The sequence below is a fragment of the Perca fluviatilis genome, chromosome 6, assembly GCF_010015445.1.
Source record: "Perca fluviatilis chromosome 6, GENO_Pfluv_1.0, whole genome shotgun sequence".
Lineage (NCBI taxonomy): Eukaryota > Metazoa > Chordata > Actinopteri > Perciformes > Percidae > Perca > Perca fluviatilis.
The window spans coordinates 3,547,354-3,559,768 of NC_053117.1; the positions used below are offsets into that span (position 1 = coordinate 3,547,354).

General features: G+C 39.8%; 1 protein-coding gene across 2 annotated transcripts in view; it reads right to left on the minus strand.

Annotated features, from left to right (window-relative positions):
• Window positions 1-7,719: 7,719 nt before the first annotated feature.
• The window catches only part of apba1a (amyloid beta (A4) precursor protein-binding, family A, member 1a), a 48,086-nt gene continuing 43,390 nt past the window's right edge, over window positions 7,720-12,415 (minus strand). For both annotated transcript variants that reach the window (XM_039803135.1, XM_039803136.1), the window contains exons 12-14: window positions 10,597-10,716; window positions 10,352-10,492; window positions 7,720-8,836 (exon numbers count right to left, since the gene is read on the minus strand). In XM_039803135.1, the coding sequence (XP_039659069.1) occupies window positions 8,765-8,836; window positions 10,352-10,492; window positions 10,597-10,716 (333 nt within the window). In that variant the 3' untranslated portion in view covers window positions 7,720-8,764. The remainder of the gene's footprint in view (window positions 8,837-10,351; window positions 10,493-10,596; window positions 10,717-12,415) is intronic.

Below are 12,415 nucleotides of genomic sequence, written 5' to 3' on the forward strand. Positions count from 1 at the left end.
TATCTAATAGTCAGATGCATTGGCTTAAATATTTTCAGATTTTAATAAAACAGTAATGCTTTATCCTCCATAATTTCTTAATAATTCCCAACAAGTTCCTTGGATAGAATTTGGCACTAACTATAGGGAAAATAGGAAAGTACCCGAAAGAAAAGTGAATATTCATGCATTATTCATTTCTCCTTGTAAACTTTGTTTTATTAAAAAAAAAAAAAAAAAAAAAAAAAAAAAAAAAAAAAAAAAAATAAATAACAAAAAAAAAAAAAAAAAAAAAAAAAAAAATTTTTTATCAACAAAATAATTTTAAAAAAAAAAAAATTTTAAACAAAAAACAACCCCACACCACAAAAAAAAAAAAAAAAAAAATATATTTTTCTACCAATTATTTTTTTTCTTTATATTTTATAAAAAAAATTTTTGCCAAAAAAAATTTTAAAAAAAATAAAAATTTTAAAAAAATTCAGTTTCCCAGTCACTAATGTTGGCATAAACGGTATTTACATATTGGAAACTGGTAATTCCCACAATATGTAAAAGCAGTGTAAGAAACCGGCATGTTATATGTTCTGTAAAAACTGTGTGGTTGTGGATTTGTTTCTGTAGCTGTCTACTATTACTTACGTTCTCTGTCACAGGACTGGATGATAGTCCTGAGGTCTGAGGGTTTCCCATCGTAACTGATGGTGCACACTGGAGGAGGGACATTGAAAACCTACCTACCGTCCGTTTTGGAATGGGAAATGTGAAGTTTCTGGCAAACAACGAGGGCGAGCTCTCCAGCTCGGATTATGCAGCTGCTTCACTGTGCACTGTGGACTGCATTCTCTCTGATCCATATTTGAGGAGGAAGCCAGAGCTCCAACATTAGCTCTTTGCTGTAGCTGTGACTATGGTTTTAGTTATGGTTATGGCTGTGGTTGTTCATAAGGCTTTGACCACAGCTACAGGCATAGCCAGAATTATAGCATTTGCCATAGAGTTGCATAGCTGTAACCACCGCCGTAGCTACGCTAACAACCCCAGCCTTTTGTGTCAACCACATCTGTAGCCATACCAACACATTTGGTATTTTGGTGCCCAAGCCCCTTTCAATGGCTCGGGAAGTAACAGAATCCTGGAACAGCGTTACATAATTACGATACAGAAATAAGCTAGGTGTTATATTGATTCTTTGGACAACGATATGAGTTTGCTGATATCTTAAAGTCTGTCAGGATACGATTTTGATTTGATTCAATTCAGGTGCCTGCGATTGATATGAGACGATATCGTACTTTTTTTAAGATTATTTTTTGGGCATTTATTTTTGACAGGACAGATGAAGACCCAAAATGGGAGAGGGGGGGGGGGATTACATGCAGCAAAGCGCCGCAGGTTAGAGTTGACCTCTATATATGGACGCCTGCTCTACCAGCTGAGCTATCTGGGCGCCCCAATATCATACATTTAACACAGTTACATTTATATCAACTCAAAAAAACAACTAAAATATGTTTTGACAATTGTATTACTGAGCTCCTTCAGACATCTAAATGAAAAACAAACTATTATTTTTAATGTAATTGCTAAAAAAAGGAGCTAAATTGTTCAAGCTAAACTGGATTGCTAGCTTAACTGCTTAAGAAGGTTAAGTAGTGAGAATAGTTGGAAAAGTGGGAATGGTTTTAATGAGTATGAATTTCATTGAAAAGTTGAATAACACCACAAATGTAAAGAAATGTGGACTATTTAAAGGTTTTTTAAGAAGCTGACGCTAAACTGAATTATTGGCTTTTTAAAGTTCAATAACCCCATAAGATGTAGAACATTGTGAGGTCTGAATCTATTTTCTAGCTGAAAGTATGATTACGTAGAGAAGAGAGAGCTGTGAGAAAGAAATATGAAACAAATTGTTTGAAAAATCTCAAATACACTGCACTGCTGCACTACTGTCAGAGTTAGAAGCTGAAGCATTACCTAAGTAAGCTAAGAGCTGAAATACAGGAATCTAAACTGTAATACTGTCAAAAGTGGAATCTCAAATGAATGGACTGAAAATGCTGAAAGAGGAAATAGCTTGTATTATTATCAGACATATCCATTGCATAGAACAAATACTGTAAGCATGACCTCAAAGAGCTGAGAGGTACAACTTTGCATTGAAAAGCTGATGCATTAATGCATTAATCACAAGCATGTTCAAAAAAATTGTATAATATAAGTTAAATAATATAGTTTAAGGCATGGGAAATGCAGATGGATTGTACATTTACTGTATATATGACCTAAAGTTTACTGAAATTTACTTTGAATTAAAAGTAAGGTCTTCGAAGTAACTTTTATTTTGAGTAATGAGGTCGAAGTCTGGCCGCCAGACACTATGTTCTGCTTTTATAATAATAATAATAAACATTTCAAACGTGTGTGGACGCATATGTGTCCTGAGCCATATTAAGGACCGCCTACTGAACTCTGATTGGAACTCCATTTGTTTTGCATATATTATCATACATGTGATTAGCCAAAAAAAAGTCATATAGTATGTCAAAATAAGGGACAAAAAAGTCATAGGGGGAAGTTGTATGTGGGGGGGTTGGATTAGTGAAAGCAGACATCACAGTAAGGGAGCAAGAAGTAAGACTGCCCTCGCGGCTCATCTGTTGTATGGGTGCTGGTTCAGGCAGAGGTCCTGATGATGTCAGATGGTGGCGGTCAAGTAGAGCCCATTTGGCTTTCATAATCAACTATTCCTGTGTGTTTAAAAAAAAAAAAAAAAGTATCCTGCTGGGTAATAAATGATTTGAATCAAATTAATTTTCCTGAATCAACAGTGATTTTTAGAATATTTTTGAGGAACTATTCATTGGCCCTGTTTCCATGGCAGCGTGACACGTCTTCCTGTAGTGGAGTGCTTTGAGATATAGGCCAGATCTAAATTGTTACCCCAGCTCCCAGCCCGATGTGATACCTGATTGAATCAACCTTCTCAATGACATCTTTGATCTAAAACCTGCGCGCAGATATTAAAAAGTATAGTATGACGAAAAAGGTCATAGTATAATATGACCAAGCGTCGCTTTTTGACACGATGGGAGTGAGAATGTGTTGCTCAAACAGGACAGGACTCCTCCTGGCTCATTTTGAAACAACAGCCCAAGCCAACATCCTTCTGCAAGTCATTTATTGTTGTAAATACTGTTACAAACATTCTGGCTCTGGTACGGGAATGTAGCTCCAATAGCTAGAACATCACAGAAAAAAAGCTAGCAAATAAATAAACATTGATGCTGCTTTACAGAAAGGGTTTTCTTTTTTAATCTTTAGACACATTGAGAGTTAACGTTTCAGTTACATTCAAAATGAGTGCACTTATAAATACTTGGTAGCCAACCCTGCTGCCTGCCACCAGTGCTTGTTTCCTTGGTTAGCTTCATTGTGTCATGCTAGCCTACGATCCCTGACAGACCATGGAGAGAAAATATCACACACACCTTAAATGACCTTGTGCTCTAGCTGCATATATATACATGAATGTCATTTCACACATTCAGTTTCCTACATTCCACTCACAGTACAAGACCCTTCACATTGCTTTCTACTGACTGAAGCGCGCCTACAGGCCAACCCAAACACACAAAGCCATTAGAAGTATATACCTTTACATAGTTTCCTATATATTTCATCTATATGTGCGATTTTTATCCAGCTGGTTTTTGTTTGAACATGGAGTACATTGGTTGTAATTACACAACACCCACCCAACACACCCACACACACACACACACACACACACACACACACACACACACACACACACACACACACACACACACACACTAGAAGTAAGAACAGCCTAATCATGTAGCTTTAGAGAAACCCATATCAAAGGTCCAAAAATGGCTGCCGTTGCCCATATTCCTCTTCAGCATCAGCTTTAACATCATGTAAAGTCCAGTATAGTAGAAGTAGTAGTAGTAGTAGTAGTAGTAGTAGTAGTAGTAGTAGTAGTAAGGCCAAGATGAACTCCATCGATGAGGTCAGACAAAAAGCAGTGGGTTTAGAAGTTGGGGGATACATGTTGCTGTTCAGCCTTAAACTTGGAGGCATGTAAAAAGAGAACACAGGTCCTGTTCACATCGTCCATAAGGGAAATAAAAGTTTGGGTGGTGTAGACAGGTACATTCCTAGGAGTTGGTGTTGGGTTCAAATGCTTTAGTAAATTGGAGAAAAGAGGCTCTACGGATTCACACACAATAAAAAGTCCAACATTTAGTAGCCTTTTAAGCTCTTAACGCCAATGAGTCGTTACCACTTTAAACATCAGTTTAACCTTAATCATGCCCACAACACAATCCTTGTTGACTCGACAGAAAAGCAGTAGTGCACAGCATAAGTCATGTGTGAAGTCTATTCAGCCTATTCATAGTGGTTTAGGTGAACTAGGAAGGACGTGTCCATCATCTGTAACATGAAAAGCCCAATAACAAGCTGTCTGCCCCCAAAACACATCAAACAGCTCTGTCCATGTGCCACATGATGACAGTTGGGATTAGTTCTATTTATCAAACAACCTTAAATTAACAATTTTAACCTTAAATAGGATCCAGAAGTTAGATTTGCATCTTACAAATAAAATAACTGGTTCACAAATATACTTTTGCACTCACAAACTAACGCCACTTGAGTCAACATGAAATGTACAGATATTTTCTATATCTCACAAGCTATGTCCTTATTGAGTTCAACCAATCAGCTCGCCTAGGTTTCACCTGAAGCACAATGGCTCGGAGACATTTGTATGTGACTGCAATAACAATGGGAACCAGAACATCTTTAATCCTATTTAAAAGGTTACACTTTGGCTCTAAATGTTCCGTGGTTATAATACATAAGCAGAACCAGAACCACATGAACACTCTTAGCCAATGATAATCAACATGTTTACTAAGTGGCATAAAAGGCAATGTTTCATAATTTAAGGGCTCAGTCCGTAGGGACTTGGGTTGGGAACCGGAGGGTCGCTGGTTCAAGTCCCAGTACGGACCAAAGTACGGAGTGTGGATTGGTAGCTGGAGAGATGCCAGTTCACCTCCTGGGCATGCCCAGGTGCTCTTGAGCAAGGCACCATACCCCCCCAACCGCTCAGGGTGCTGGTCCAGCACTGGCACACAGCACTCACTCTGACATCTCTCCATTTGTGCATGAATAGGTCCTGAGCATGTCAGTGTGTATTTCAGGCCTGTGTGTAGTGGTTTCTAACAAACAGAGTGTAAATTGTAATTTCCCCACTGGGGATCAATAAATTATGTGTAAATTATTTACTAGGTCAACTGTATTTTAAGGTTTATTCTTATAACTGACCTCCTGGTCCATGGAAATGATGCGGAGAACATCTTCAATCAAGGTAAACTAGTTTAAAAGGTGCCTATATCGGTTTTAGTTGTAACATATATCTTCAAGAGTGCATGCATGTTAAAAACATAGACTTTAACATGTTTGAAGAAGAACACACTGCTAACTTCATGCTAGTCTGTGGCATGTGTTCTCAGTACTTCTACTATTCAAAGTACCTTCAATTCAAAATAGTATATAATCAAGAATATCCACAGCCTTTTGTCAAGGCCACGCCAGTGTTTTGACATGTTTTAGTCCATTACCTTTTCTCCACAGCAGAACCTTCGCTGTTAGATTAGAGTTTATAGAGGCAGCCACTGATTTCCACCGATTCAAAAATTGTCTGAAAATCAGCTGGTAGAGACTGGAAACCTCAACAACAATAATGCTCACTGTGATGGAGTATTTCACCCAAGTTTCAAGTTTTTGCAAGCTGATTTTGTAAAAGATGGAGAAAAAAAAAAAAGTACATGTTTGAAAATGGCCAGCAGTAATGCAAAGAATGAAACATGTCACACCAGTACAGTCATTGTATTGTCATTGTATATCCAGTCTTATTAAAATAACCATTCAAATGTGAAAACAAGCTACTGTAGTGTTGTTTTGTGTATAAATCACAATAAAAATATCAAAATACACCCAAAACATTAAAATAAGAATAATCTAACTAAAAGAAGTTTGTTAAGGTGAACCTGTGGACAGTTTGGTGGACGTGATCTGAAGACTCCACTTCAGTGACTTCAGAGAAACTACAGCTTTGTCAGAATATAACGCACATTGTAAATCAGTCGAGTGAAACTGAAATCAAACTGTACTCTGCTGCGTCACAGATATCACCTTCACAACTCAAAATGGTGTAATAATCCTGGAAATAGATTTCCCATTTATTTAAAATGCCCCTCCTTCCCACTGTTTCTGAATTATTATCATCCATCACATTTATAAGAACAATACAAATTCCCAAAATGCAACATCTCAACAAACAATTACCCATTCACACATTTGGTTATTAAATGATGCTACGTGTAAACGGTGTACGGATGTCTTTGGTGATCACTGTAAATGTCTCTCTGGCATTTACTTCATTAATGGAAAATGTTTTAACCTAATAATTACACTGTTTCTTATGACTTTAATGGTGTGTTAAAGTGTGCATCTGGGCTCAAGCGTTGGTTGTTGGTTAGTGTAAATTCTAAAATAGTGTCCGAGGCCATTATTTACCTCAAATGAATGAAAGAGACAGGACTTTATTCATTATGTTTCATCATATTTTGTTTAGAAGCCTCCATGTTTTCTGAGCCGCTCCTTTTTTAATGTGCTGTTAATGCAAACTCAACACATCCTCCATGTTCACTTGTCTTGATAAATTCAGTATAATGCACATTTTCACTAATTCCATCAGTACAACAACATCGTCAAGCCATACTCCCCACTCTGCTGCTCTCACTGTTTTCACTCTCATTTCCCAGTTCCTATTTCTGTAAAGCTACTGCCAATTCCACCCAGCACCTCCTGATCTAATGTTTCACATTAAAAGCCCCCAGTTTGGGAGTAGACTATAATCTGGACTTGAATAGATAGCTAATGTGGAGGACAATTGCCACATGTCTGGACTGGAACTAAAGGCCATGGGCTTGACTCCTCTATTCTACTTATTGCTGTCAGCATTACTATGGGCAAGTACAGTGCCCTATTTTGTTGAGCTAATTATGTCCCATTTCTTTTTACTATATGGATTAGTCCTGTAGCACTACTGTTTGTCTATCGTTTGTTTATGTATTGCTTGTACATTTGTCTTTAAAACATGTAATAAACAGAATTTAGAAAAATAAGTAAAAGAAAAATAATAAAAATAAAAGCCCGCCAGTGACTCAAAGGGCATAATCCCTCCGTTCAAATGTAGGCTTTTAGTGTGAAACGTGCAGGAAGTGTAAGTTTCACACACGTGAAATAGAAGCATCTCAAATAATTAAATGTATAAGAACAGTATTTGTGTTATAAAGACAAAGTGAGAGGCTGTGCCATGGCTGTAGTTGTGCTGAACAATTAGTGCTGTGGAAATCTTTTTTAGGGGCCGGCCTTTATTTCCCCTTAACTATCACTTGACAATTTAAAGTAGCTTGTATGTTTGAGTGTTAGTGTATCAGAGCAGTGTTTAGGCGGCTCACTCCACTCTTCTATATATTACTCCATTATCCACTGTCTAACAATATACAACCAGCAATTAACAGAAGCCAGATGAAAACCAGAGTTCCTGGTACTGTTTGTGTGCAAAACAGTAGGCAGGGGAGTGCTTTACTTTCTCTTTCCCAGTTTTGGGGGAGGAAAGGGACTAGAATTCATATCTTGTTACAGTAGTTGAGAACAGCCAGGGTTTATTTAGACTCCCATTCCTGCATATTGTGCAAACACCTGAACATAGGGACATGGTAGGTCATCAGGTTTGGGGTAAAAGGGTCCCATGAGTCAGCTCTATGTTTGGACACGCTGGTTGGGTCTGTGGTGTAAGGGGAGTATTAGTTTAATGGGGGTATTACATGCTGACTGGAGCTCCTGTCTGTGCTATGTACAGAGCATACAGACAGGAAACAAATGGAATGGAAACTACGGTAACAAGTGACTACAGTAGAGTTGGAAAGCTTTGCTGTTTGCAGCGGCAACTCTTCTATAATGCAGCAAACGTGTGGAATGTGACGATAGGGAGTGTGTGTTCACACACTTATTTGTCAGCAAGATTCACATACTCCCTCTGTGGAGAGCTCTGCAAAGAACACCAACGCACAGTACTTAGAGTGGATTACAGCCGCAGGAGGAGAGCTGAAGTGCAAGCTTGGTCTCATGAAATGTAGCTACAACATGAAAAAATGGTTGCCTCACATGAATGATTTGGTGGAGGAAATATAACAAGACAGGCTGTGTTCTGCCAGTGAAACAGCAGGACAGCAGAAGTTACAGTCAGAGTGTGAAGGTCCACCATCGGAGTCCCCGCTCTTTAAAATAAGGTTTCTAGTGTGTGAGAAGTTCTCATCCTTCTTGTTTAACAATGACCAAAACTGTGTTAGTTGCCTAAACTGAACATTAAAGATACACTTGTGAACCACGAAGAAAAGTTGAGGATTGTGGGGCACTACTAAGCGCTTCATAATACATCAGGTGTAAACACCCTTTCACCAATTGTACATTTAGCCAAAGCAGGAAAACAAATTTTTTAGTGACGACAGATTTGGGTTTCTAGTTAAGCAACAGAACAATTGTACTAACAACTCACTGTAGTCCACCAGCTGTGAACAGGAGGGGGCAGGATGAGCACTGGGCTGGGCAGAGGTGGGTGTGGGGGGGGAGGAGGGGGGACAGCTGATTAAAGGGTGTGTGAGCTCAGGGCTTTGTCTTGTTAAATGTAAACTGGCTGCTCCTGGGCGGTCAGCAGGCGGTACATGGCTGCAGGCATCGTCTTCATGTGGATCTGAGAGAGTCACAAACACAACAAAGCATTTAATTCATGGAGTCAGTTATAGTAAATGCCTTTGATGATCCAAGTGCCAAAGGCTGGCAGTCGCTGCCAACCCTAGACATCCCAGCAGACAGGGGTAACAGCCACTGCTGCTGCTGTTGTAGCTGTTGTAGCTCTCCTTCTATGTCTTTCTCTGTGCTCTCTTGGTAGACAAAGTTAACAAAGTTAAATGACATGCTGACAAAACTAATGTAGATCATCCAAATGAACATGTTGCCACCTGCAGATTAAAGAAGTTTAAAAACTATATTCCAATGCATGGCTCGGATCGGATTTGGTACCAGGTACTTTTCTTGATTTCATTTTCCACTGCAGATAGTACCTCTCTAACCCTTACCCTAACCCTTGGTCGTGCATTGGTAAAGTACTTCTCCTAGCTAACTGGGTCCCTTTTATTGTTGAGTAATCAAGTAAAGATAGCCAGAAGTGGCTAAGCTAATAATAATCAAACGTACATTTTGAACTCTTCTGATGTGGGACTCTACACTAGGAGGTCAGGATGGCGTTTTAAGTGTTAAGCTGCTCACACTCTGGGTGCACTGGCATGCACCTTTGGGTGTCATGTAGCTGCTGTTGCTGTTTATAACCAAGTACACAGCACAGTTCAAAGTCCTCGCTGCAAAGCCTTTTAGGAGCCATCTGATGCTCTTTCTTCTGCTCAGCAACTGAGCTGTGTCATTCACTGCTAATACCTCTAATAATTATATGGCCATGCTGAAGTCATGTGACAACTGCTGCTTATTACCCCTTGGTTCCATCAAGTAGGAAGTTTCAGTAGGGCTTTGATAAATGGATGTATAATCAGTGCCACGTTGAGCTTCGACAAAAGTAGCAACACGTTTTTTTTAAACTGAAACGGGGGTGCGTTGAACACCCTGTTGTGTGCTCTGGCTTGTAACGGGTTTACAGACACGTCTCTGCTGATTGGGTATCACCTGTGACACAGCCAATAAACGAGAGACACACCAACCAAACCAACAGAGAAAACATATCTTAAAGCCTGTTGCACACCGTTCAGATAAAACATGTCTTTCAACACGAAACTGTAGGAAAACGGTGCACACCATTTTGAGATTGAATATGCTCCTGACCTGGATACAGCGTTAAAAGCGGAGCCCTAGTCATTCCTATGAGAGATGCTCATTGGCACATCAAGCCAAAAAAGTTCAACTGCCACGTGTAAAAATGACCCGGATGATCAGCACTGGTTTTGCACTGTGCGGCCCACTGAGCTCCGGTTTAGCACTCCGCTAGAGTGTGGATCTTCTAGACTTTCCAAAATGTTATCGATAGTGAAACGAGTCTTTTGCAGGGGTTGTGACCAGTAATTTTTGACCCCCATTGATTTACAGAGGTCTATTTTGCCATGTAAGTCTGTGGGAAGCACCAAACAATGTACTTGCATGCAGTAACTTCAATAAGGGTGTAAAAGAGTTAGTTCTGTCTATGTCCAGTGTGATGTCTCACCTCTCCCACAGCGCTGGACAGGATGTGGACAATTTTTTCGTGGGGCGTGGCCACCACGCTCTGGCTGTTGATCTCAATGATGCGGTGACCCACTCTGACTCCGCCACGTTCGGCGATGCCCCCACGCATAAGGCTACAGATCTGTTGAAGGGACGGATCAATTCTTTTAGATGACAAATCATATTTTACTAAAGCAATTTAACAGAACTGCAAGAATCACTCCACATAAAAACTGTGCTACCCACAATGCCATTCTGGACGCTGAAGCCCAGCTGGTAGCGGAGGTCTGGCCGTCTGATGAGTACAGTGGTCACTGGGGGACATCTGACGAGGTTTAGCTTGATCCCAGACTGGTTCTTCAGACCCTACGAAAAGAAAGCATATGGAATCAGCAAAATGTCAAAAGGTTGACACAGATCTCCTGAGGACTGGAAGTCATGTTTTATTAACATCAACACAATGTCCAAAGAAATTGGAAATAGGTTCATCCAACTGAAAATAATGCACAGGTGGCAATCGAACAATTATATGAGTGGAAATTAAAGACTCATGCTGGAGAGAATGGTGCTTCTATCCTACATTTACTTTGCGATTAAGATTGGTGAAACAATATCCAACAAGTTATTTTTAAAAGTACTGAACAGACATTCCAAGTCGCTGCTAAGCTGTCTAATTTGGGCTCGGACCACTGAACTTCACTGCTTGGCAAGCTGTAACTGTAACTAATGGACTACCGTACTTAACCTTGGGAGTCTATTTCTGATAGATTGTTTGTAAGTCAAGTGGTTCTTCTTTCAATAAAATGTTGAATATAAAAAATGGCACACATCACGACACAGACGGATGCTTTCACAGCCTTCCCACCTGCACACACAGCCTCTTTTATATATCCCTCTCTTCCTCAGAATTTTCATCCTATTGTCAAGATGCCCTTTAATACACAACACCTTGAGGTCTTGGATAATAAATGTAGTCATTGTTATGGAAGTTTACTTTGCAGCAGGGGGGGGGAATTTCAGAGTTTAGTAAATTTAAACAAATAAGACAGACTGAGACTAAACACCAAGTTGGGTTTTTGTATTTTATTAAAAAAGATATATTTGCAAATATAGGATCAACATGATTTCACAAAAGGCCGCAGCCCAGTGTGGAGTCAGTTTCTCAAATGAGTGAACAGAACACCAGGCTTATATGCATCTTCAGAGTGACAGCACACGCGCACTTGGCTTATTATGACGCTACAATTTTTTACATGCAATCTGATACACATGAAGACAATCAGAGAAATACAAGAGACATCTTGGAGCCATTTCGCCTCCTCCTCCCGGTACGACTTTCACCCCCCAGTTATATCTCAAACGGCATGGGAAAACTAGAGATGACCTTGTAGCCCCTATCTGTTCAGGCAAAAGTGCTTACATTATGTTCAGACTGGATGTCTCACAAGGTTAGAATCTGCATGTGGGAATGAGAAACTCTGTCAGCATTTGTGAGAGAATTAAAGTAGAAATAAAACATAAAAATACAAGGAATTATGCTTAAATGTAATCTTTGCCATTACATCATGAAAATTTTTCCTCTGGCAATATGATTTGCTGCCATGGCATGCCATTTCATCTTTTTGCTGACAACACACGGTTGTACCTTCCATAGCCTCACTTTGCCAGACCTTGGCTAGTTCGCACAGCATTCCAGGCCGGGAGAGAAACGTGCTCTGGTTTACTGGCATTTCTTTAAACCAATCACAACAGTCTTGGGCGGTGCTAGGCACTGGGAAAAGCTGCGGTGCCTCTGGAAAACAGCCTCGAGAAGGAACTTGTTTTGGTGGAACGTGTACGTTCAAAAGTAGTTTTAGTCGTGCAACAGAAAACTCCGATTGGACAGATAGTCTAGCTAGCTGTCTGGATTTACCTTGCAGAGATCTGAGGAGCAGTTAACCATAGTCCTCACAAATCCACCGGAGGTTAGAACGCCAACACAAAGAAAGCCCAAGGCAACGGATATCTGGCCTAAAAGAGTGAAATCCGATGGAATTTCTGTCGCCAACGGCGCAATCCCGGAAGT